Source organism: Oncorhynchus mykiss, chromosome 5 (assembly GCF_057628025.1).
Source record: "Oncorhynchus mykiss isolate SJ-2025 chromosome 5, ASM5762802v1, whole genome shotgun sequence".
Lineage (NCBI taxonomy): Eukaryota > Metazoa > Chordata > Actinopteri > Salmoniformes > Salmonidae > Oncorhynchus > Oncorhynchus mykiss.
This window is the reverse complement of record NC_143026.1, coordinates 43,348,664-43,375,336: the sequence shown is the minus strand read 5'-3', so window position 1 is coordinate 43,375,336 and position 26,673 is coordinate 43,348,664. Positions and strand designations below refer to the sequence as shown.

The window sequence follows — 26,673 nt, the reverse complement described above, 5'->3', positions numbered from 1 at the left end:
TGGATTAATTTCCTTTATTTACTTATCCCAGAGACAGCGTTATCATTGCTGCTAGTGAAACAATTGGAGTATAGAGCCTATGGCAGGCTGCTTCAAAAATCATGCCCTTATCCTCTAAATCACTTCAAACCAATGGTATAGCACCCAAAATACAGTATCATAACAACACCCCCAATAATAATAGGTTAACAGGTCAATAGTCTTGTTTCCTCACTTCTGTAAATGTACAATTTGACCACATGAACTGTGAGATTGGCTGATGAAATTCTTGAGAAACAAATGGAATCTGTTCTTACAATAAGGCAAGACAAAAAATGATGCAATGTGTCTTAATTTTTTTTTAATGTGGAATTCTCTTGTCGATAACCTTATAATTTAGAAAATAATCAACATGAATTTCAAACATATAAACACCTATGTCTAAGATTGAAACCAGACAAAGGAGTAGATTTGATTTGAGAATCATTTAAATATATAAAGCATCGCTTTCCATTGGTCTCCAGAGAGTTGCGTCAAGGAGCCGTGATAAGCAATGATAACCAAACTCTTGGTTAAGACTAGGCCTCGGGTGAGGGTTGAGGGTCAGAGTTACAAGACAGTTAGCCTGGTCCCAGATCTGTTTGTGTTGTCTTTCCAAAATTGCAAGATAGCACAAACAGATCTGGGACCAGGGTACAAGAAAATTGACTATGCTCAGGCATGGCCAAGTCACCATGGTCTGACTCCTCTCTTGTGTTCCCTTTCATGTCCATGTCGTGTGAATACATTGTGCAGAGTGTGGGGCTGGTATATCACACTGGGAATAAATGCTGCTCTGACAGAGAAGGAAGCTTATATCAATGGCTGATGATTGTGTATGTGGATGATAACGCAAAATGAGCTCAAAGAATAAAGAACATCTAGAGTTTGAATTGTAATATGCACGAAATGTAATGATAAATATCATTTATTTTACTCTAGTAGTCCTCATTCAGAGCACAGAGGACACTGATTTTAATACTCAGGAAGACAAGTTGATAAAAAGAAAAATGAGGGGAGGTGGCATAGACATAAACAGAAAACATACAGTACATACAGTATTGCCACTGTGTACACACACACACCACAAACACGTGGAGAAACGGTCTTTCTTTCAGACTCTGTAGGATTAGAGACTGTCGTTGACGCCGTGCTGCGTGCTGAACTGGAAGTCCTCAGGGATGGTGTCTTTAGAGGTCAGAGGTCAGAGGTTAAGGGTCATGGTCAATTTCTACTGAGGGTCAGTTAAATCAAGGATGGCAATGTGACAAATTTGAGATAAAAACAAACAGCTTGAATATTGTCATAAATGTACAAATAATCTCAGTAAAGAAAAAAGAGCATCTCAAATGGCCAGTTTCAACGAGCCTCTTACTTACCATTGCAGCGGTACTTTAGGTTGGACCAGATGATGTTTTCCTGAGAGAAACAGAAAACGCCCAGTCGCCCTCCTCTCATGGTGGTGTCAATGGTCACACCAGAGTCAGCCACCAGTTCTGTACCTTCATAGAAACGGGCCCTGTCCAAAAACCCAACAGACAGTCATTCTTGTTAGAAAATCAGAGTATTAGATGGAGAGATCACATCTGACTCACTCACTCACTCACTCACTCACTCACTCACTCACTCACTCACTCACTCTCAGAAGCCATCCTGTGTGCATCATATCAGCTGTCTCACCTGATGTATCCAACCTGGGGCCGGTGCTGCAGGTACCAGCGGTAGGAAACCTTGTCCTTCCAGCCCACGTTCCTGGGGTCCTTCCACAACAGACGCACCTGGTCGTTGGTGTCCCCTGTGTGCCAAAGGGAGTTCCTCAGGTGCTCACCTGGACCCGACTTAGACTTCACAGCCTGGGAGATAGCGAGGGAGAAGGTAAGAAGTAGTAAATACAAAAATAAAAAGACAGATTTCATTGTACGATTCAAGGCACATACACACATACACACACACACACACACCTTGAGCTGGATGCCAGGCTCGGCCACTGCTCTGAAGGGTGTGGCCTGCCAGTAGGTCTGCTCAGTCTGTTTCCACATGACCACATAGAAGGAGGAGGAGTCCTGGTAGCCAAAGATGAAGCCTGCGTAGTCATCGTCCGTCACTGTGTTTACATGGAATGTCCCCTCAAAGTCCACCCCACTGAACGCAGTGTAACCTAGGGAACAAAACAAAGAGGGTACGACGAAATAGAATACGAGTTGATACAATACGATATATATGATACTTGATAATGATTTGGAAGTCTTTCTTACCCACAGCCAGTCCAGGGTCACTGTTCATGGTCTGCACAATCTCCATTCCCTGTTTGAGAGATAAAATGTCAGTCCTGTTGTCAAATTCAAAGCATTTGAACATATTTAGCTTATTATTTCCGGTAGTCCTGTAAATGACCATCACACCTGATTGAGGACAACCCAGTTGGGGTCAATCTGGGCGTCACCCTCGGGGTCCAGCACCACCGTCTGATAGGCTCTGAAGTCTGTCAGAGTGACCTCAGCGTTCTCTGGACAGTTGTCTATTCTGTCAATCACCTTGTCCTGGTCAAAGTCTGACTCACACACATCCCCAACACCGTCATCTGGGAGGAGAGAATACACAAAAGCTTAGAAATGATGGCCAATAAGGTTCTAAGCATAGGCAATACACTGGTAAAGCAGAGAGTTTAAGGTTTGTTGGTTGATTGGTTGAAGATCAATGGTGACTGAGTATACGTTGTTTGAAGTACAGTATTAGATCAGTGAAGCTACAGTTCTTTTGCAGGTGTCAAAGCTGAATGTGATGGAAAACCTTGTCAGTCCATAGGCACTTCACTTCCTCAAGTTTTACCTTCAGTTACAAAATGTGTATACGTGTAAAGTGTGTGTAGTCAAGTCTCCTATTGTTGTCACACCATTTACAGCACATTTGGCAGGACACAAACTTACACTGAAAAGGGTTGGTCGAAGCCCAAACAGACTGAAACACTAGGCTATAGCTTTTAGGTGATAACTCAATAATTCAGATTCGGATTTAGTAAAGTGTTATTTCCCATTGCTGGGCAATTTGGTCACAAATTTTAAATGTAAATTTAAAAAGTGTGAAAGACAGATTACTACTGACTGTTCTCATCCAGCTGGTCGGGGTTGGGCACCAGTCTGCAGTTGTCGGGTCCTGGTGGCAGGAAGTCAGGGATGCTGTCGTTGTCATCGTCATCGTCACACTCATCCCCCAGGCCGTCTTTGTCTGTGTCCAGCTGGGAGCTGTTGATCACGTTGGGACAGTTGTCCTTGGTGTCCTGGTGACCGTCACCATCACTACAGACCAGGCAGGTAACACATAAGGAGAAGGGACAGAAAAGATAGGTCTTCTCACAAATTTTGTAAACCATTTTTGGGCATCCCTGTTAGTGAACATTTCTCCTTTGCCAAGATAATCAATACACCTGACAGGTGTGGCATATCAAGAAGCTGATTAAACAACATGATCACTACACAGGTGCACCTTGTGCTGGGGACAATAAAAGGCCACTCTAAAATGTGCAGTTTTGTCACACAACACAGTATTTTTGTTCAGTATATATACTGTAGTTGAATATTCATAAAAATAAAGGGATGAATTGACTACTGGAATCATGCATTGACTAAATCAATTAAATCATGAAGTGGATATTTTAAGAGAATACTTTTTCTAACGTCAGATACTTTAAAATATGTTTTCTTTTACCTGTCTTGGTTTGTGTCACAAGAATCCCCAACCAGGTCATCATCGATGTCGGACTGAAATCAGAGCACAGATTTGTTAAAACACTTTTTGACCTCACACAGGAGACGACATCTCAGTCGCTCCATATTCCAGTATATATCTGTAAACTGAACAGGTCTCAGAACCTTCAATGGAGGCCTTTGGAGGCAGTCTGACCTGGTTAGGATTAGGAATATCGGGGCAGCTGTCACAGGCGTCTCCCACTCCGTCTCCATCCCGGTCCAACTGGTCCCGGTTCACCACCATCTGGCAGTTATCCAGGAAGTTCTTCAAGCCTGGAGACCAATTAAATTACAGAGTTTGAGATTGTAAAGTTATCTGACCAATAGTATCCCACCACTCTGCAGACGTGTTAGGGAAATACATGACAGTGCTTAAGTAAAGTAGTCTCTTTCAGGATTACTGCTTTGTGATGTAGGCACACCAGGGATAGCTGTTCTAGATATTTCAAGAACATCTGCGAAAGTGTCAAAAAAAAGTGTAAGTATGGCCCATGAGAAGAATCATAAAGCGTGATTTATGTGATTTGAAGGCTTACTCACTGATGTTGAATCAATGCATTATTATTTAAAAGCAAACTGCACGGGGTTGATGCTCTTTACGTTGATATTCTGTTTCTAATAGTTCACTAGTTGTGCCACAGGCAGGCACTGTTGCATTTGTCATCTGAGTAAAGTGTTTGTGCAGAAGGCCCTAGGTGTGTCATTTCTCATTTATCTCAGGGAAGCAACAGTACTGTGATCATTGCATAAAGGTCAAGTGGTCTGTAGACAGAGTCTGTAAAAAGGAACCCAGACAGTCATGTACTGTATCAAAGCGTGAGGAGGACAAAGGCATACTGTGTGTTTGTGTGTGTTTAGTAATGGGATCAGGGTAGGTTTGGTGTTTTCTAGTCAAACGGCTGTTGTATCAGACTACCGTGACGCTAGTTATGTGGTAGGGATGTGTCGCTGTACGCACCGTCTCCATCCATGTCATCATCGCAGGCGTCTCCTTTCCTGTCACCGTCAGTGTCCCTCTGATCGGGGTTCTCCACCGTACGACAGTTGTCACAGGCATCACCGTGGTTGTCCTTGTCACTATTCCTCTGATCCACGTTAGGCTTCAGCCAGCAGTTATCCTGCATGGGAGAGGGGCACAGGGGGAGCAGAGAGTTTGAGGGAGGGAGCTGTAGTGTGTGTGCGTGTGTGTGTGTGTGTGTGTGTGTCTACCTGTTCATTCAGAATACCGTCTCCATCAGCGTCAGCGTCACAAGCGTCCCCTTGTCCGTCCTCGTCAGCATCTTCTTGGCCAGAGTTGGGAACACGCATGCAGTTATCCTGACAACCAACAGATTGATTTCGACACCCTGTTAACCCTTTAACAGACACAACGTCAAAATAAGATGGGGGGGGAGAGAGGGGGAACGAGGGAGTGAGAAAGATGGAGAGATGGTGATACAGGAAGAGCGAAAGAGAGAGAGAGAGTTAAAAGCGAGAGAGATGGGGAGGCACGGAAAGAGAGATCACATGTGCTGTTTATTCCAGGATAGTTGTATTTGTTCAGTTGTCATGGTTACCTTTTTACAGACCATATCCTTGCACTTGAGTTTCTCATCAGGGTATCCATCAATGTCTGTGTCCTTCCCACATAGGTAGCCATTACCAGCCCAGCCAATCCCACACTGACAGGGAAAATAAGAGAAAACACTTGAGGCAGTGTGTGCGTGTGCGTAAGGCAGTCAGTAAAATGTTGGCCTAGTTTTACAGAGTGACGAGTGTGTATGTGTGTGTGTGTTATTCTGCGTCTCTATGTGTGTGTGCGTGCATGCGTGTGTGAGTGAGAGCGAGTTCTGTCAACGGAGGCTAGTTTGTGATCTATAGGACCCCACCTGACAGGTGATGGAGCCGTCTCTTTCTTGGATACACTGGGCGTTGACATCACAGGGGTTGGTCCGACTGTTACCACAGCTCCTCTCTGGCTTACAGCCCTTCACCTGGCCCCCTATGTAGCCTGTTTTACAGCCCCCACAGACGTATGAACCCTACAGGGATAATACAGGGTAACAGGCAATGAACAATATATCATACATGTAGTACTTGTACTTGGGTCAGATATTTAGCTTGGAATCCCTTTAACACACGTGGTTCCCTTGTCCTATTGTTTAAAATGGAGCGATATTCTATTTGGATTCCAGATACTAGCCCGGTCCCCAGATCTGCTTGTGCTTCAAGTAGTTTCTGTTGTGTGATAGCGAAAGTCAGGAGTTGGCCGAAGCAAAAAGATGTGGCGACCACCGGGCTATCAGACAGACACTCAGTCCTTACCGCAGAGTTGTGACAGAGAGAGTCAGCAGTGCACCCTCCGTTGTTGGGTCCTTTGCACTCATCAATGTCGTCACAGACCTAAGAGATATCCAGTTAAAAAAAACGAAGATGAGCATAAAAGTACAAATTATGATATATAGCTTGAAAAGATGTTACAAGATGAGTTATCCTAGTAACAGTGTCACCGGGTGGGGGGTCGATTTCATTTAAATTCATCTTCTTGAATTGACCAAGGTGAAATGGAGGACGGCAGCTTGCTGTCGAAACGTTGGTGAGTAAAGGATTTTATTAGAGCTACTAGAGTGTGTAGCTTTTCCTTTTCATTTTTTTCATTAGACCTTGACTCCATTTGGTGATGTAGACTGACCTGTTTGTTTGTCTGTGCGTAGACCACTCCCACCCCCTCCACAGCCAGACCAGTGTAGCCCAGAGGACATGTGTCACAGCGAAACCCTGGAGCTGTGTTCACACACTTTACCCCGGCGAAGCAAGGGTTAAACTGACACTAGAGAGAGAGAGAGAGAGAGAGAGAGAGAGAGAGAGAGAGAGAGAGAGAGAGAGAGAGAGAGAGAGAGAGAGAGAGAGAGAGAGAGAGAGAGAGAGAGAGAGAGAGAGAGAGAGAGAGAGAGAGAGAGAGAGAGAGAGAGAGAGAGAGAGAGAGAGAGAGAGAGAGAGAGAGAGAGAGAGAGAGAGAGAGAGAGAGAGAGAGAAGACGCTTGGTTAGTATTTTAGAATGATTACAACCACATAAATACACACCGTTAACACACAGACACACACCCTACCTCATCCACATCATCACAGCTGAAGCCATCCCCTGTGTATCCATCAGGACAGGGTCCACACTCAACACCCTCCTCCGTCTCCATACACATGTCGTCACGGAAACAAACACCAGGGGCACACTTTGGCTCAATGACCTCGCTTCCACCCAGTCCTTCAAAGACACAGAGAGGAAATATATTTTTATGACACTAATTTTCACAATATCAGTGGCTTCTCATGTATTAGTTATGAATGTGGCATAAGCGAACATGCTTCAAGTAAAACTGGGGTCTAGGGATTTTCCTTGTTAGGTCTCATGGTCAGGAAAAAAATCTTGGCCAAATCCATAAACAACATATGACATGAATGCAGAACACATAATACAGAATAAATCATTTGTAATATAATGGTGGTATTGGATGTTCTCACCACAAGCCTGGCACTCAGAGATGGTGTTTCTGAGAAAAGATGTCTCTTTGACCTTTAGAAAGCAGCAGAAACATTTTTCTTATATCTTGATTTACAGCCCCCACAGACGTACAAACCCTACAGGGATAATACAGGGTAACAGGCAATGAACAGTTAAGAACAAATTCTTATTTTCAATGACGCCCTAGGAACATTGGGTTAACTGCCTTGTTCAGGGGTAGAACGACAGACTTGTACCTTGTCAGCTCGGGGATTCAATCTTGCAACCTTTCGGTTACTAGTCCAAAGCTCTAACCACTAGGCTACCTGCCGCCCCAGGTAGCATGTTTGTAAATGGACTCAGTGGGTCAGGAGGTGCAGTTTAAGAGTTCCAAGAGGAGCTTGACCATTATAGTTACCTGCTGAATAAGGACATCTTTCAGCTCATTTATCACCTGGGTGAGCTCAAGCATTTGATTGGAGAGTTGCTTTGTGTTGACCCCTGCAAATCAAATCAAATGTAGTTATATAGCCCTTCGTACATCAGCTGATATCTCAAAGTACTGCACAGAAACCCAGCCTAAAACCTCAAACAGCAAGCAAAGCAGGTGTAGAAGCACGATGGCTAGAAAAACTCCCTAGAAAGGGAGAATGGGGGAAGAACATGGGTCATACCAAAACACTTGAGTTGGGGTTCTTGTTTGAGCTACCCTCAACGTACAGTAACAGGGTGAATTAGACAGTATGTCTATGTATGTAGTACCAGTCAAAAGTTTGGACACCTACTCATTCAACGGTTTTTCTTTATTTTGACTATTTTCTACATTGTAGAATAATAGTGAAGACAGCAAAACTATGAAATAACACACATGGAATCATGTAGTAACCAATAATGTGTTAAACAAATCAAAATATATTTGAGATTCTTCAAAGTAGCCACCCTTTGCTTTGATGACCTCTTGGCATTCTCTCAACCAGCTTCACGAGGTAGTCACCTGGAATTCATTTCAATTAACAGGTCTGGTTGTTAAAAGTTATTTTGTGGAATTTCTTTCCTTCTTAATGCGTTTGAGCCAATCAGTTGGTATACAGAAGATAGCCCTATTTGGTAAAAGACCAAGTCCATATTATCGTAAGAACATCTCAAATAAGCAAAGAGAAATGACAGTCCAACATAACTTTAACTTCTTATGGCTGGGGGCAGTATTGAGTATAATAATATATAGTATTGAGTATAATAATGAATAAGGTGCCCAGAGTAAACTGCCTGCTACTCAGGCCCAGTTGCTAATATGTGCATATTATTATTAGATTTGGATAGAAAACAGTTTCTAAAACTGTTTGAATGATGTCTATGAGTATAACAGAACTCATATGGCAGGCAAAAACCTGAGAAAAAATCCAACCAGGAAGTGGGAAATCTGAGGTTTGTAGTTTTTCAACTCTTTGCCTATCGCATATACAGTGTCTATGGGGTCAAATTGCACTTCCTAAGGCTTCCACTAGATGTCAACAGTCTATATAACCTTGTTGGATGCTTCTACTGTGAAGGAGGGGGGAATGGCAGAGTGGCATGAGCTGGTCACGCGCGTTCACGTGAGAGTTAGCTCTCGTTACATTGCATTTCTGAAGACAAAGGAATTCTCCGGTTGGAACATTATTGAAGATTTATGTTATAAACATCCTAAAGATTGATTCTATACTTAATTTGACATGTTTCTACGGAACTTTTTGACTTTTCGTCTGGCCTGCACGTCATGAATTTGGATTACTGAGCTAAACGCGCAAACAAAAAGGATGTATTTGGACATAAATGATGGACTTTATCGAACAAATCAAACATTTATTGTGGAACTGGGATTCCTGGGAGCGCATTCTAATAAAGATCATCAAAGGTAAGTGAATATTTATAATGTTATTTCTGACTTCTGTTGACTCCACAACATGGCAGATATCTGTATGGCTTGATTTATTGTCTGAGCGCTGTACTCAGATTATTGCATGGTGTGCTTTTTCGGTAAAGTTATTTTGAAATCTGACACAGCGGCTGCATTAAGGAGAAGTGTATCTATAAATCCATGCATAATAGTTGTATCTTTTATCAATGTTTATTATGAGTATTTCTGTAAATTGATGTTGCTCTCTGCAAAATCACTGGATGTTTTGGAACTACTATTCCATAACGCGCCAATGTAAACTCATATTTTTGTATATGAACTTTATCGAACAAAACATGCATGTATTGTGTAACATGAAGTGCTATGAGTGTCATCTGATGAAGATCATCAAAGGTTAGTGATTCATTTTATCTCTATTTCTGCTTTTTGTGACTCCTTTCTTTGGCTGGAAAAAATGGCTGTGTTTTTCCATGACTAGGTACAGACCTAACATAATCGTTTGGTGTGCTTTCGTCGTAAAGCCTTTTTGAAATCGGACACTGGTGGGACTAACAACAAGTTTATCTTTAAAATGGTGTAAAATACTTCTATGTTTGAGGAATTTTAATTATGAGATTTCTGTTGTTTTGAATTTGGCGGCCTGCACTTTAACTGGCTGTTGTTATATCGATCCCGTTAGTGGGATTCAAGGTCAAGAACTTTTAAAGTTTCAAGTACAGTTGCAAAAACCATCAAGCGCTATAATGAAACTGTCTCTCATGAGGACCGCCACAGGAAAGGAAGACCCAGAGTTACCTCTGCCTCAGAGGATAAGTTCATTAGAGTTAACAGATTGCATCCCAAATAAATGCTTAACAGAGTTCAAGGAACAGACACATCTCAACATCAACTGTTCAGAGGACTTTGTGAATCAGGCCTTCATGGTTGAATTGCTGCAAAGAAACCACTACTAAAGGACACCAATAAGAAGAAGAGACTTGCTTGGGCCAAGAAACACGAGCAATGGATATTAGACCGTTAGAAATCTGTCCTTTGGTCTGATGAATCCAAATTTGAGATTTTTGGTTACAACCGCTGTGTCTTTGTGAGACGCAGAGTAGGTGAATGGAGGATTTCCGTATGAGTGGTTCCCACCGTGAAGCATGGAGGAGGAGGTGTGAAGGTGTAGGGGTGCATTGCTGGTTACACTGTCAGTGATTTATTTAGAAATCCATGCACACTTAACCAGCATAGCTACCACAGCATTCTGCAGCAATACGCCATCCATTCTGGTTTGCGCTTAGTGGAACTATCATGACTCAAAACACAGCTCCAGGCTGTGTAAGGGCTATTTGACCAAGGAGAGTGATGGAGTGCTGCATCAGATGATCTGGCCTCCACAATAACCCAACCTCAACCCAATTGAGATGGTTTGGGATGAGTTGGACCACAGAGTGAAGGAAAAGTAGCCAGCAAGTGCTCAGCATACGTGGGAACTCCTTCAAGACTGTTGGAAAAGCATTCCTCATGAAGCTGGTTGAGAGAATTCCAAGATTGTGCAAAGCTGTCATCAAGGCAAAGGGTGGCTACTTTGAAGAATCTCTAATAGAAAATATATTTAGATTTGTTTAACACTTTTTTGGTTACTACATGATTCCATATGTGTTATTTCATAGTTTTGATGTCTTCACTTTTATTCTTCAATGTAGAAAATAGTAAAAATAAAGAAATACCCTTGAATAAGTAGATGTTTCGAAAATGTTTGACCGGTAGTGTACATATGAGCATTCTATCACCATTTAGCTGCTTTCATGAAAAGTGGTTGGGTGACGTACAAGAAAAGGCCTTTCCTCAAAAAAATGTGTCTTTCTAAACTAGACAGTAGAGACTAAATTAACAGTTTAGGGAAAACACAGGAAAATGAGCTGATTTGTTTATTTGTCATAAACTCTTACCCAGAGTCTGCACCGAGTCTCCTTGTTGGTGGCAGTTTTGTAGAGAGGCTACGTTCTCGAACGTGTCTCCCACCACCAGTTTCAATTCCTCCAGCTCCTCCTGTTTGTGAAGAAGTCCAACAACAGGGATCCATCAGTTGGAGTCCGTGCTGATGGATGGGCTTGATAAGGACAGGCTGCCAGGTTTGTTTTCTGGTTGCCAGATTTGTTCCTGCTTTAGCCAACTCTAAATTGCTTGACAAATGCTACATTTTTGATAGACAAGGATTTGGCAACATCCTGCATCCAGGCTAGGGTTAGGGTCATTTGAATTTGGAAGGAAGATATATGAGTAAATAAATGACGTCCCTGAGTACAACGGCCACAAAGGTAATGGTTTGGGATGGGTAACAGAAACATCTATGGTTCTATGAGTAAACAAGACAACAGTAAACATGTTGTTCCCAAAGGGAAAATTATTGATCGCCCCCATTCGGCCAATCAGTGTAATTTAGTCAATTCCAGATCTCTATGGCAAGATACATAATTCACCCAAGTTTCCTCAAAATCGTGCCAATCAGTCTAATTATGTAAATGCTGGATCTCTATGGCAAAATGTTAAAATGGGTCAGTGAGGTCTGAGATATTGTGTGTGAACAGACAGAGACAGATCTATAGTCCCCCTCCCGATTTCATTGGTGGGGCACAATAATGATTGCATCGTATATGACGTGCTTAATTTGAATAACATCCAACCTGACAATGGTCCAACGTAGTGCACTATATAATGTTAATTGAGATGAGTACAATAGGTTGCCATTTGAGACAAATACCATAACATCACCTCTGCTTTGCCCTGCATGCTCTTCAGCTCCACCACGCCGTAGCCTGCAGGCAGGCCCTGAAACACGGAGGGGAGATCCCTGACCGTCTCCACCAGTCTGCAGTCCAGGTGCAGCTCCACCGCCCCTGGGCCCTGCTGCATCCCCTTCAGGTGGAAGAGGAGGCGGTGGCGCTGACCGTCCGCCAGTTGGATGTTGTTGAAGGTCACAGAGCTCATCCTCCGATCACTCCTCAGGTAACGCAGCACAGCTGGGAGTGAGGGAGTGAGGGAGTGAGGGGAGAGGGGGTGAGGTTAGAGAGGGAAAGGGACAAGAAGAAAAAGGCCATAGAGTGTAAAATTGCATGAGATGGAGAGTGAATCACAGCAAATGCGTCAATGAATCGAACACATGAATAATGCAGAAAAAGAAAGGCGAAAGTAATGATTTTTAAACACAAATGAAATGGAAAGAGAGAGAGAACTTTTCAATACCACATTTTACAGAAAAGTGCAGTATATCATGCATCCCTTGTCCTCTGAGCCGTTGTGCACCTAATTCTTTGAAGCTGCACTGATGGCCAAATTCGATATCTTTGAATTAATAATGCGTAAAATACAACAATAGCTGTTGTATAATAAAACAATAATATCTGTTGTGTAATAAAACATTATCTTCTATATCTTCAGTGTACAAGTAGATAAACCCCCTCAGTTGGGCATTAAGTCCCTAGCCTCTCCTTCCTAGCCATTACCTCTGTTGAGTTTCCCCAGCACGGTGAACTCAAAGTACTTGCTGTTGTCCCGGGGGTTGTACAGACCAAACACGGTGGTGCCAGTCTTGGGCTGCAGTTTAAAGGTGGTGAGGATGAACGCCTCATTCACCCCCTGCTCCACCAGGCCGCCCTGCAGCAGGTCTGGCAGACAGTCCGGGGAGTTTAGGAGATCATAGACTGCGGAGGTAAAAAATAAAGTAAAGTTACACACATGGTAGGAAATTATGAATATTCATTATTCAAATTATTCACACTGTCTGTGGCTCAGTAGAGCGAGAATAAACAAACCTAAATAGATGGATGGGATGGTTATTGAGCAAGGTGTTTTGGATGTACCGTGGGGAATGTCCACGTCAATACTTTATAGACTAGACTAGGCTGGAACATCACAGTGAGTTTGGGTAGCTGGTGGGAAATGTTAAATTGCCTTCTCAGCAGCAGAATCCATTTCTTCACTTTTTCCTGAACGCTGATGATTTCTGAGCTAGAGGTTTTGATGTGCTGTGAAGAAACTGGTGGTCAAGAGAGAGTACAGATGTAGGATAGTAATTTGATGCACACCAGGAAATGCAAATTTGTAGTGTATTCAATGTTTAAAAATGTAACTAAAGTATGTAATTTCCACTTGAAAATGTCATACTTCATTTGCCCTAACGAATAATTTATCAACCCCTACAAAAAAAATGTCCATTCATTATAATCCACATACAGGGCCGGATTAACATATCATTATAATATATTTCTTTAAGAACTCAGTAGGGGTCTCAACTTCCTGTGGTTATGTCAGTCACTGACAGTCACTCAATTAGCCATGTCAGCTAACAATTTTTAGATTGGTAAATTAGTCAAACATGGCCAAATACCAAATGGGCACACAGGGCAAGTGCCCAGGGGCCCTAACCTCCAGGAGTCCTGAATCCCACTCAGATATCATTAACTTAGCATCATGACAAAATATGTAGAATTGTAGGTAACTTGCTTTAAAATTGCAACATTTTCTCTACGCCCCATGACAAAATGTGTAGAATTGCAGGAAATGTACTTTCTCCCTGCCATATACAGTGGGGCAAAAAAGTATTTAGTCAGCCACCAATTGTGCAAGTTCTCCCACTTAAGAAGATGAGAGAGGCCTGTAATTTTCATCATAGGTACACTTCAACTATGACAGACAAAATGAGAAATACAATCCAGAAAATCACATTGTAGGATTTTTTATGAATTTATTAGCAAATTATGGTGGAAAATAAGTATTTGGTCCCCTACAAACAAGCAAGATTTCTGGCTCTCACAGACCTGTAACTTCTTCTTTAACAGGCTCCTCTGTCCTCCACTCGTTACCTGTATTAATGGCACCTGTTTGAACTTGTCAGTATAAAAGACACCTGTCCACAACTTCAAACAGTCACACTCCAAACTCCACTATGGCCAAGACCAAAGAGCTGTCAAAGGACACCAGAAACAAAATTGTAGACCTGCACCAGGCTGGGAAGACTGAATCTGCAATAGGTAAGCAGCTTGGTTTGAAGAAATCAACTGTGGGAGCAATTATTAGGAAATGGAAGATATACAAGACCACTGATAATCTCCCTCGATCTGGGGCTCCACGCAAGATCTCACCCCGTGGGGTCAAAATGAACGGTGAGCAAAAATCCCAGAACCACACATCAGACCTAGTGAATGACCTGCAGAGAGCTGGGACCAAAGTAACAAAGCCTACCATCAGTAACACACTACGCCGCCAGGGACTCAAATCCTGCAGTGCCGGACGTGTCCCCCTGCTTAAGCTAGTACATGTCCAAGCCCGTCTGAAGTTTGCTAGAGAGCATTTGGATGATCCAGAAGAAGATTGGGAGAATGTCATATGGTCAGATGAAACCAAAATATAACTTTTTGGTAAAAACTCAACTTGTCGTGTTTGGAGGACAAAGAATGCTGAGTTGCATCCAAAGAACACCATACCTACTGTGAAGCATGGGGGTGGAAACATCATGCTTTGGGGCTGTTTTTCTGCAAAGGGACCAGGACGACTGATCCGTGTAAAGGAAAGAATGAATGGGGCCATGTATCGTGAGATTTTGAGTGAAAACCTCCTTCCATCAGCAAGGGCATTGAAGATGAAACGTGGCTGGGTCTTTCAGCATGACAATGATCCCAAACACACCGCCCGGGCATCGAAGGAGTGGCTTCGTAAGAAGCATTTCAAGGTCCTGGAGTGGCCTAGCCAGTCTCCAGATCTCAACCTCATAGAAAATCTTTGGAGGGAGTTGAAAGTCCGTGTTGCCCAGCAACAGCCCCAAAACATCACTGCTCTAGAGGAGATCTGCATGGAGGAATGGGCCAAAATACCAGCAACAGTGTGTGAAAACCTTGTGAAGACTTACAGAAAACATTTGTCCTCTGTCATTGCCAACAAATGGTATATAACAAAGTATTGAGATAATCTTTTTTTATTGACCAAATACTTATTTTCCACCATAATTTGCAAATAAATTCATTAAAAATCCTACAATGTGATTTTCTGGATTTCTTTTTTAATTTTGTCTGTCATAGTTGAAGTGTACCTATGATAAATTACAGGCCTCTCTCATCTTTTTAAGTGGGAGAACTTTCACAATTGGTGGCTGACTAAATACTTTTTTGCCCCACTGTAAGTGTTTTTCCTCTCTGCCATCAGTTACCCAACCAAGACAGGGCCCCGCAGTTACCTACGTGGGCCCCATACCTCCTCTCCTCCACCCATCTGATTATTAGCAGAGTCCTCCTGTGGTTGTCGGTTGCAGTAAAAAATAAAATATACCGTTGAAGTCAGAAGTTTACATACACTTAGATTGGAGGCATTAAAACTTGTTTAACCACTCCACAAATGTATTGTTAACAAACTATAGATTTGGCAAGTCAGTTAGGACATCTACTTCGTGCATGACTCAAGTAATTCTTCCAACAATTGTTTACAGACAGATTATTTCACTATCACAATTCCAGTTTGTCAAAAGTTTACATACACTAAAATGACTGTATTTAAACACCTTGGAAAATTCCAGAAAATGATGTCATGGCTTTAGAAGCTTCTGATAGGCTATTTGACATCATTTTAGTCAATTGGAGGTGGACCTTTGCTTGACATCATGGAAATTCAAAAATAAATCAGCCAAGAGCTCAGAACAAAATGGTAGACCTCCACAAGTCTGGTTCATATAAACACCATGGGACCAGGCAGCCGTCACACCACTCAGGAAGGAGATGCATTCTGTCTCCTAGAGATGAACGTACTGTGATGCAAAACGTGCAAATCAATCCCAAAACAACAGCAAAGGACCATGTGAAGATGCTGGAGGAAACAGGTACAAAAGTATATCTACAGTAAAACGAGTCCTATATCGACATAACCTGAAAGGCAGCTCAGCAAGGAAGAAGCCACTGTTCCAAAACCATCATAAAAAAGCCAGACTACGGTTTGCAACTGCACATGGTGTTACGGGATTCTTCCGTCGAAGGAGAGGCGGACCAAAATGCAGCGTGGTCATTATTCATGGTCTTTAATAAAGAAACTAGACATGAACAAACTAACAAAACAAGAAACGTGAAACCCCAAAACAGCCCTATCTGGTGCACACAGAGACAGGAACAATCACCCACGAAACACTCAAAGAATATGGCTGCCTAAATATGGTTCCCAATCAGAGACAACGATAAATACCTGCCTCTGATTGAGAACCACTTCAGGCAACCATAGACTTTTCTAGATAACCCCACTATACCACAATCCCAATACCTACAAAAAAAAAAAAAAACAGTCGGGAGACTCCGACAGCGCTGAACAAGCGGGAGACTCCGGCAGCGCTGTAGAGGAAGGCTCCGGCAGCACTGGACAGGCGGGAGAATCCGGCAGCGCTGAACAAGCTGGCGGCTCTGGCTGCTCCATGCTGACTGGCGGCTCTGGCTGCTCCATGCTGACTGGCGGCTCTGGCTGCTCCATGCAGACTGGCGGCTCTGGCTGCTCCATGCAGACTGGCGGCTCTGGCGACACTTAGCTCGATGCTTACTCTAGCCCGGCCGATACGCGGAGCTGGTATGTACCGCACCGGGCTATGCACCCGCACTGGAGACACCGTGCGCACCACAGCATAACACGGTGCCTGCCCGGTCTCTCTAGCCCCCCGGTAAGCACAGGAAGTTGGCGCAGGTCTCCTACCTGACGTCGCCATACTCCCTGTGTGCCTCCCCCCCAAGCCATTTTTGGGGCTGACTCTCGGGCTTCCATCCGCGTCACCGTGCTGCCTCCTCATACCAGCGCCTCTCCGCTTTCGCCGCCTCCAGTTCTTCTTTGGGGCAGCGATATTCTCCAGGCTGAGCCCAGGGTCCTTTACCATCCAATATCTCCTCCCATGTCCAGAAATCTGGATTTCGTTGCTGCCGCTGCCTGTCACCACGCCGCTTGGTCCTGTTGTGGTGGGTGATTCTGTTACGGTATTCTTCCGTCGAAGGAGAGGCGGACCAAAATGCAGCCTGGTCATTATTCATGGTCTTTAATAAAGAAACTACACATGAACAAACTAACAAAACAAGAAACGTGAAAACCCAAAACAGCCCTATCTGGTGCACACAGAGACCGGAACAATCACCCATGAAACACTCAAAGAATATGGCTGCCTAAATATGGTTCCCAATCAGAGACAACGATAAACACCTGCCTCTGATTGAGAACCACTTCAGGCAACCATAGACTTTTCTAGATAACCCCACTATACCACAATCCCAATACCTACAAAAAAAAACAAGACAAAACACACCACATAATTAACCCATGTCACACCCTGGCCTGACCAAAATAATAAAGAAAACACAAAATACTAAGACCAGAGCGTGACACATGGGGACAAAGATCATACTTTTTGGAGAAATGTCCTCTGGTATGATGAAACAAAAAAACAGAACTGTTTGGACATAATGACCATCGTTATGTTTGGAGGAAAAAGGGGGAGGCTTGCAAGCCGAAGAACACCATCCCAACCGTGAAGCACGGGGGTGGCAGCATCATGTTGTCGGGGTGCATTGCTGCAGAAGGCACTGGTGCACTTCACAAAATAGATGGCATCATGAGGCAGGACAATTATAAGGATATATTGAAGGAACATCTCAAGACATCAGTCAGGAAGTTAAAGCTTGGTCGCAAATGGGTCTTCCAAATGGACATTGACTCCAAGCATACTTCCAAAGTTGTGCCAAATTGGCTTAAGGAAAACAAAGTCAAGGTATTGGAGTGGCCATCACAAAGCCCTGACCACAATCCTATAGAAAATGTGTGGGCAGAACTGAAAAAGCGTGTGCGAGCAAGGAGGCCTACAAACCTGACTCAGTTACACCAGCTCTGTCAGGAGGAATGGGCCCAAATTCACCCAAATCAATGGGAAGCTTGTGGAAGGCTACCCAAGACATTTGACCCAAGTTAAACAATTTAAAAGTAATGCTACAAAATACTAATTGATTGTATCTGAAATTCTGACCCACTGGGAATGTGGTGAAAGAAATAAAAGCTGAAATAAATAATTCTCTCTACTACTCTTCTGACATTTCACATTCTTAAAATAAAGTGGTGATTCTAACTGACCTAAAACAGGGAATTTTAACTAGGATTAAATGTCAGGAATTGTGAAAAACTGAGTTTAAATGTAGTTGGCTAAGGTTTATGTAAACTTCCGACTTCAACTGTATAATACATATACAATATATACTGTATATATAATATACTGTATACTTGATATATTTCCTTTGTTTATTTTGCCTCTTGGGCCACCCAGGTGCTTCATTTTCCTGCTGTAGCAAACTGGCTCAAATTCAGATCCTACATCTGTAGGCTAGTTGATGAGTCAGATGTGGCAGAAAATGATGCTGATGATTGCTGAGAACAAGGGCAGACTGGGACCAGGAATCAACCCTGGCATTTTCAACACACTGGCCAAGTTTTTTACTTGAGGCCTCCACACCTGCCCATTTTTTCCCATCTGCACCCCATTTTTTTGCCAGATGATAATCATTTTGCACAAAAATCCAAGTTAAAAATGAACCTGACGATTTGACATTTGCCTGAAATGCGAAATGGCCAGTCCGCCCCTGGCTGAGAAGATACTGGTGGTCAAGAGAGAGTAGGTTGGTTGAGTTTTGGGTAAAACATTTGTACTTTTATCAGAATGTATGGTATTTTGGTTATTCTTGAACTAGTGGTTTTGATGTACAGAAGGGATACTTTACATAGACTAGAATTGGCTGGAAGATCAAGCCCAGGCTAAGTTAGATAAATATGGGTAAACTTTACTGTACTCAATGCACATGGAGTGGAATGTAGAAGCCAGTGAAGAGGTAAGCCCACGGTTACAATTCTAGTTGAATAAAGTCACCCTGGGTCACAGCAGGCCTCAGGAGCATGTGCCTTGAATCCCTCCCCACCAGTCTGAGACACTACATGAATACACAAGTGCCCTAGCAGCTGTCTTTAAGGCACACTATCGTGAGGGCAACAAATTGCTCCCAAATGTTTCCAGAAAATTGCCCTCATATCCCCCCCCCCCCCCCCCCCCCCCCTATTCTCAGCCAAGATTGCAGAGTGTGATCCTCAGACAAGATATTGTGTGTGTGTATTCAGCTTCAGACATCTTTGTTCTTTTCTCTTGCCCCCAGTCTTTACTCCGGTTCCAACTGCCTGGTCTCAGTCTGTTCCAGTTCATCGGGGAGCAGCACGGGGCTTTTAAAGGCGTGTGGTTAAACGTAACTCGAGCCACGATAACAGGCTTCCTTTTCATGCCATTTCCTGCGCTCAATTTCACCTTTATAAGCACAGACAGACCTGGTTTGTGAAAGGCTTCAGCTTCGCTATTGTCCCCCTCGCCTGTGGAGGGAGGTTAGGCAAACATCGTGACTTGGCCTCAACGTGACTTGGCCTGCAAACTGGGACTGGGGGTGCACCAACAAAACAATTTGAACAAACCCACTCTTATTCTATTCTCATCCATCTGTTTAGACGCACTATGCACACACACTTGCTCCCATCTGTGTTTTAGACTCAGGGCCATGTGTGGGTCAGGATCTCCATGAGAAAGGATCAGCTTTCATCCACACAGCCACCACTTGTCCTCTCAAGATCCATCAAGCTACACAAAACCATGTCCTTCAAATCCACCTAAATCCACATCTTAACCATAAAATAAACCACCGGCAGCCCACACATAAAGTATCACTACCACATAGTTTGTCACACGTCTAGGAGCAACAACGTCTCAGCCTCTAAGTGGTAGGCCACACAAGCTCACAGAACATGACAGCCGAATGCTGATGCAAGTAGTGCAGAAAAATAATCTGTCCTCGGTTGCAACACTCACTACCGAGTTTCAAACTGGCTCTGGAAGCAACATCAGCACAATAACTTCGTTAGGAGCTTCATGAAATGGGTTTCCATGGCCGAGCAGCCGCACACAAGCCTAAGCCTAATGCCATGCCATCGACTCTAGAGCAGTGGAAATGCGTTCTCTGGGGTGTTGAATCACGCTTCACCATCTTGTATTCCGACGGACTAATCTGCGTTTGGCAGATGTCAGTAGAATGCTACCTCCCCGAATGCATAGTGCTAACTGTAAAGTTTGGTGGGGGAGGAGTAATGTCTGGGACTGTTTATCATGGTTCGGGCTAGGCCTCTTAGTTCCAGTGAAGGGAAATCTTAACGCTACAGCATACAATGACATTATAGATGATTATGTGCTTCCAATTTTGTGGCAACAGTTTGGGGAAGGCCTAGCACAAAACAGGTCCATACAGAAGTGGTTTGTTGAGATTGGTGTAGAAGAACTTGACTGGCCTGCACAGAGCCCTGACCTCAACCCCATTGAACACCTTTGGGATTAATTGGAACGCCGATTGCGAGTCAGGCCTAATCGCCCAACATCAGTGCTCGACCTCACTAATGCTCTTGTGGCTGAATGGAAGCAAGTCCCGCAGCAATGTTCCAACGTCTAGTGGAAAGCCTTCCTAGAATAGTGGAGGTTGTTATAGCAGCAAAGGGGGTACAAATTCCATATTAATGCCCATGATTTTGGAATGAGATGTCCGACAAGCATTTGTCTACATATTTTTGGTCATGTAGTGTACATATTTGTATATTTAGTCTTAGAGATAATGTATATATTTTCTAAATGTCTCTATTGATCAAAACATCTGCCCCCATCGCTGTGAACGTCTCACATAGCTGTAGCTTCCTGAACTTGTTAGGAACGTGCCTTCCATCTCATATTAATATTGTCCATCTATGACAAACAGAAAGTGGGTTTTGTTAAAAATCTATTAATTAGTTAGTTTACATTACTGGCTATAAATCAATCACTGAATGTGCTACAGCAACAACAAACAATTCTTTACGATGTAAGAATTCTAGGCATATGTTAGTGACTGTGACGTAGGGTTCAGCCAGGAGTTGATGGACAGTCGGAAGAGCGAATGAAATGGTAGATAGGGACATCCCAGCTTCAATTGGTGTCAGATTTCCCATCCTGCTTCACACAGGCAGAAGAGACATACTCCTGTGTCAGTGAGAATCAGGGCTATCACGCAATGCAAGCCATGTAGGTCTATGTTGGCCACATATCAATATATAAGCAAAAATGTTGGTCGGAATGGGTACCAGAACTACACAGGTCCCCAAAACAGGGGACTTGACATCTAAGAGGATATTATTAAGTGAAATCCCATGCAGTCATTACCAATAATTGCTATTTGTATAAATGACCAATGACTAAAAGTTTCACTACATATCAACTGAGACAACTGTGCTGTAAAAGTATTTTAAAAGAATATCTCTCAAAGTTGTCAACAGTTGTACCTCAGTGTATATGGCATCTCAAAACCCTTTGTGTGTGTGTGTGTGTGTGTGTGCATGCTCAGACTCCAGTATTGCATACAGACCATTAGTGATTACTCCCATGTGTGTGATTAAGTTGGGACTTTGTTTAAATCAGAGCCAGACTGCAGACCCCCCCCCCCCCCACACACACACACACACACACACACAGTCACACCTCAGTCATCAGTACACAGCACCCTTCTGACCGATGTATTTTCAATCTTCTCACCACAAATGCTATAGAGGAATATTGATCACAACAGAGTATCAAATGCCATGTGTAGCCCTTTGTGTATATTGGATGGAGAAGGAATGAACGTTCTATTCTCAATCACAGTGTCTGTTTGATCAATCATTACCTCAGAGCTCTATTGGAATCCTGTGGGGTAGAGTGCTGAGAGCTTTATTACACTGATAGAGTCATTTGAAGATGACATCACAGTCTCTCTGTATGTCAAATTAAACTGTCTGTCTCTGACTACCATCAAATTGTCAAATCAAAACTTTTAGCTGTAGTATCCTGTAATTGCCTCTTCAATTACCTTTTTAATCCAACAGCACCCCCCCCCCCTTCCCAAAGACAAAAATGAAATATCACTCTTGCCTTTCTTTGCACTAACACTCACACTTGTCTTGCTTTACTTTGCTGATAGCTACTTTATTGAGGAAAAATGTACTTGCTATGACTGTGATATGCGATTGTCTCACCTAGCTATCTTAAGATGGAAGCACTTCTAAGTCGTTCTGGATAAGAGCGTCTGCTAAATGACTGCAATGTAAATATAAAATCAATAACTTCAAAGTACTTTGTTGTGCAATTGCATTGTTTCAATAGACTTTACTGGCCACATCAAGATCACATTGGCATCACATTCAGTAATAATAAAGAAACAAATCTCAGCTACACTCACCTGATCCCTGGGCTCCGTCTGAGCACAGGTTTAAGATCAGCTGCGAAGCCACGATCAGCATCGTCCACAGCCCCATTCTTTTCCTCTCACTGTTCTCAGACCTGTTTCTCTGGAATGACTGATCCCTATCGGACAGAGTGGTGCTCCTCCTGTGCTGTTGCCTGGTATGTGTGTGTGTTTGTAGAGACAGAGGTGAGGCTAGGCTGTCATAGTGAGGCAGGGAACAGCTGCTGTGTGTGTGGCAGCCTGGGGAGGACGGGAGGCTGACTAAGGGGAGGAACAGGGCTGGAGATGATTTAAGCTTTCCTTAGACGGCCACATGCAGAGAAGGAGTGACCAAGACATTCTCCCCCGTATTGGCTGCCATGGGTGGATGTGTGTGTGTGTGTGTGTGTGTGTGTGTGTGTGTGTGTGTTAGGATAAGGTGTGTGTGGGATGTGTTGGTGGTGTGTGTTTTGTGTGTGTGATTGTGTGCACGTACACATGTATGCATGAAGGGCTTCCTCCATGGTTCAGGAACTCCTTGGGCCCGTGAACATGCCTTACTCATAGCAAGCCAGGCAAAAAAAAATGCTTAACTTTTTTGATCTATGCCACTTTCCAGATCAACAGTCTGACTCCTGACAGTCAAGAGGCATTTCTTTCGCCACACACCCCCTCTTCCCAAACACTGTCAGGTATTCCTTAAGTTTTTCATGGATTCAGATGCAACACATTTCCCCTGCATCCTGTTTTCCCCTTCATCCCCAAGCTTTGGACAGGAAATGAGCGATCTGGAAAACCAAATTCAAGCCACAATCCGTAATTCGTTTTTTCAGGACAACGGATGCCCCACCACTTGGTTGCGCTATAAAGCTGAGGGATGGGGCTGGAGAAATGTAATGAGCTATATTGATACAAGGACTAACGATCCAGGAGATAAATATGGTAGTTTTAGAAGCATATTTGGAAGCTATACATTGTTCTTTTACAAAGACATTGTTACAAACAATGGAGTGAAACTACCATATATTGTGGGATGTGATAGGAAAAGGCGGTTTTACTGAGCTCATGAAGCATTAAAATGTTTTTTATTTAAGAATCAATGTATACATTCATTGAAATGACCATTGAATCGATGCCCAGATCCCAGACTGTAATTAATAAGCCCAGCACAGTCACCGGGGTCAACACAGCGTTAGACAAGCCAGAACACACGGCCGGAGGTCGCCAACATGTCTGGCACCAAACTACTCGTCACATTTGGTAGAGATGAACAAACAGGAGGCTTAATAATGTTTGTTTTTCGTTCTTTTATTCGTTTTTGTGCCCTTTAAGAGCATGGAGGCTTGCTCTATTTGGAGATCTCAAGGCATTTGTGGTTTCAAAATATTTAGCTATTCCAGACTACCTCAGTGAGCAGCTAGCTACTGGCATAGAAGATGGATGACATTCTCTGCCCTGTACAGCACCTTCGGGCTTAACTCAAGTAAGTTCATTTCTATTCTCACCAGGACTGCCCTAGAAGATCATTCTAGAAACATGAGGGGGGAAAAGGGGAGGGGGGGGAGTATGAAAATGTATGCACTCACTCTTGTAAGTCGGTCTAGATAAGAGCATCTGATAAATGACAAAAATGTAAAGTCTCTGGAAGTCTCACTGTATCCATCGCATCTTACCAAATTGGCTCATATGTTTGCAGACAAATACAGTCCCACAGGCAGTGTGGGTGATTATTAAGCCCATGGCTTTACCGTTGAGTCCAATGACAAAGAGATGCCCAATGTGGAGGCTGTAATTTGGGGTTTGGAGTTCCCTTCCTGCCACTGGAACAGCCTGAGCTCTGATAAATGACTTGGTCTAATTAGAAGTTGACTAAACCCTCCCCACTGCTACTAAGTAGAGTTGTGCAACTTCATTCACTTGAGCACATCCCCATCACACCACAGCACAGGGTAATAACAGTGTGTGTGTGTGTGTGTGTGTGTGTGTGTGTGTGTGTGTGTGTGTGTGTGTGTGTGTGTGTGTGTGTGTGTGTGTGTGCTCACATGGGTGTGTGTATAGGCTACCTCTTGATAAAAAGGGGTATAGGGATAAGAAAACCTGAGCTGCACAATTACACATCTGTCTCCAGTCCAAGAATAACAGCCAGAGTCTGTTTTGGGGGCTGGGGGTTGGGGCTAATACAAACCCAGTTACAGGGTTCAGTCTGAGCTCACCGACCACAGTATGACGTGACTCAGTCGAGGGTCTCAAGCAAACTGATGTGGGTTGTCCAAGTATTAATGATATGCTAAGCCAATCACAGCGTTTTTCACTGATCCAGAACCTCACTTCTGTGGAAGGTCTTTGTGATAACTCAACCAATCAAAGGAGAGTTTGGTCTGTGGGTGCCCTACAGTATCTCTGTTAACTACTTGGACTGAGTTCACACCAGAAAACACCAAAATACCGAAAAGACATCCAAACAGTGATGTATTGGGGTTGAGTCGCAGAGCATCATGGTCCTCCTATGTGTTGGAGATGATCACATTCATATAAATAGTTTAACTTAATTCCTGTCTCCCGTCTCATCATTATTTAATTTTTACAATGACGTGGTCATGAAGCCCACAAGTCATAACAAAAGAGACCACTCAGAACACCTGTGGTGTCTGGGTACAGACACTAGGACTCCCTCTCTCAACACTTTTTGTTGATGTAGCTCTAGCTAGATCCTGTTTGTCCATTTAAGGAGCAGATTTGCACTGCAGCCATCTTGTGTAGACTTCAGTTAGACTGAATCAATGAAGAATGCACTCCTAACCAAAACATCTAGCTGCCTGGTACAACTCAGCAGCAATACAACCAAAGACTTCTTATAGATACACTACCGTTCAAAAGTTTGGGGTCACTTCCAAATGTCCTTGTTTAAAAAAATAAAATAAAGAATTGTCCATTTAAAATTACATCAAATTGATCAGAAATACAGTGTAGACATTGTTAATGTTGTAAATTACTATTGTAGCTGGAAATGGCAGATTTTTTATGGGATATCTACATAGGTGTACAGAGGCCCATTATCAGCAACCATCACTCCTGTGTTCCAATGGTAAGTCTACTCTGTATTTAGGGCGGCGACATTAGCATCTCATCATATACAGATCTCTGTTTGCAGTCACATATCAAAAGGATGTGGTACTGGTAATGTTAAACACTTCTCCAATTGTTGTTGACATCTGTTAATTAAACTGCACAGCGCGACGTAGGCCAATGTAATATCTTCAACCAATCACATTTGTCAAATACTTTCAGTCTAAATTCCAGCTACATTTGGAGAGAACATTTAACTACTACAAAAAGCAGGCTTTGATGAAGATCTACAAAAATTAAGTAGATAGCCGTATTAGACTGAAAATATATAAGGTGATTCGACTGAAAAGATATAAGGGGATTTCGTCTAACTTGTGAGGCTCGCAATGCTCGTTCAACATATTTGTTTCTACTTCACTCAATCCCGTTTTAGAAGTCTCCCGTCCTAACTGTTTTAGAAATGTGTCATAGATTTTTTTTATTTGATTATTTAACCCTTAAGTTAAGTTGACTGAGAACACATTCTCATTTACAGACACAACCTGGGGAATAAGTTATAGGGGAGAGGAGGGGGATGAATGAGACAATTGAAAGCTGGAGATGATTAGCTGGCCATTATGGTATGAGGGCCAGATGGGGAATTTAGCAAGGACACTGGGGTTAACACCCATACTCTTAAAATAAGTGCCATGGGATCTTTAGTGACCTTTAGTCAGGACACCCGTTTAACGTTCCATACGAAAGACGGCACCTTACACAGGGCAATGCCCCCAACCACTGCCCTGGGGCATTGAAATCGTTTTTTAGACCAGAGGAAAGAGTGCCTCCTACTGGCCCTCCAACACCACTTCCAGCAGCATCTGGTCTCCCATCCAAGAACCGACCAGGACCAACCCTGCATAGCTTCAGAGGCAAGCCAGCAGTGGGATGCAAGGTGGCTAAGTATTTACAGATTTTCATAAAACAGCCACATATTTAGTCTCTCATTTTCACATGGCCAAATTTTGCACGAGGCAAAGGAGTAGTAGCCTAAAGGCACACTTCAGTTAGCTCGTTTGGTGCAGCGGGAAGGGGGGTTTTGTGAGGGGGAGGGAGGGGGTGCTGCCCAAAAAATATTACTCATGTAGGCTACACTGTCCTGTGAATGTTCACGCAAAATCGTCCCTTTGTTCTACATTT

General features: G+C 43.2%; 1 protein-coding gene across 1 annotated transcript; it reads right to left on the bottom strand.

The window, feature by feature from the left end:
* LOC110523890 (thrombospondin-4-B) lies at nucleotides 1-22,792 on the bottom strand. Its single transcript, XM_036977597.2, has 22 exons — nucleotides 22,444-22,792; nucleotides 12,628-12,825; nucleotides 11,897-12,144; nucleotides 11,074-11,173; nucleotides 7,661-7,743; nucleotides 7,263-7,314; nucleotides 6,854-7,005; nucleotides 6,436-6,573; nucleotides 6,069-6,146; nucleotides 5,633-5,785; nucleotides 5,321-5,425; nucleotides 4,974-5,081; nucleotides 4,723-4,882; nucleotides 3,919-4,037; nucleotides 3,724-3,776; nucleotides 3,121-3,314; nucleotides 2,421-2,599; nucleotides 2,274-2,322; nucleotides 1,980-2,176; nucleotides 1,699-1,871; nucleotides 1,398-1,537; nucleotides 1-1,206 (listed from the first exon to the last, which is right to left on the bottom strand). Exons 1-22 carry the CDS (start codon nucleotides 22,517-22,519, stop codon nucleotides 1,148-1,150), a joined length of 2,814 nt encoding a protein of 937 aa, XP_036833492.1. The 5' UTR covers nucleotides 22,520-22,792; the 3' UTR covers nucleotides 1-1,147.
* Nucleotides 22,793-26,673: the final 3,881 nt, after the last annotated feature.

What these genes read in the sequence shown, in the direction of transcription:
- LOC110523890 (XM_036977597.2), bottom strand. Translation starts at nt 22,519, where the DNA reads ATGGGGCTGTGGACGATGCTGATCGTGGCTTCGCAGCTGATCTTAAAC. An exon ending in GCTGTGATGATGTGGATGAG is followed by an intron (nt 6,574 to 6,853) that starts GTAGGGTGTGTG and finishes CTCTCTCTCTAG; the next exon opens with TGTCAGTTTAACCCTTGCTT. An exon ending in ACGGTATTCTGAATGAACAG is followed by an intron (nt 4,883 to 4,973) that starts GTAGACACACAC and finishes TCTCCCATGCAG; the next exon opens with GATAACTGCTGGCTGAAGCC.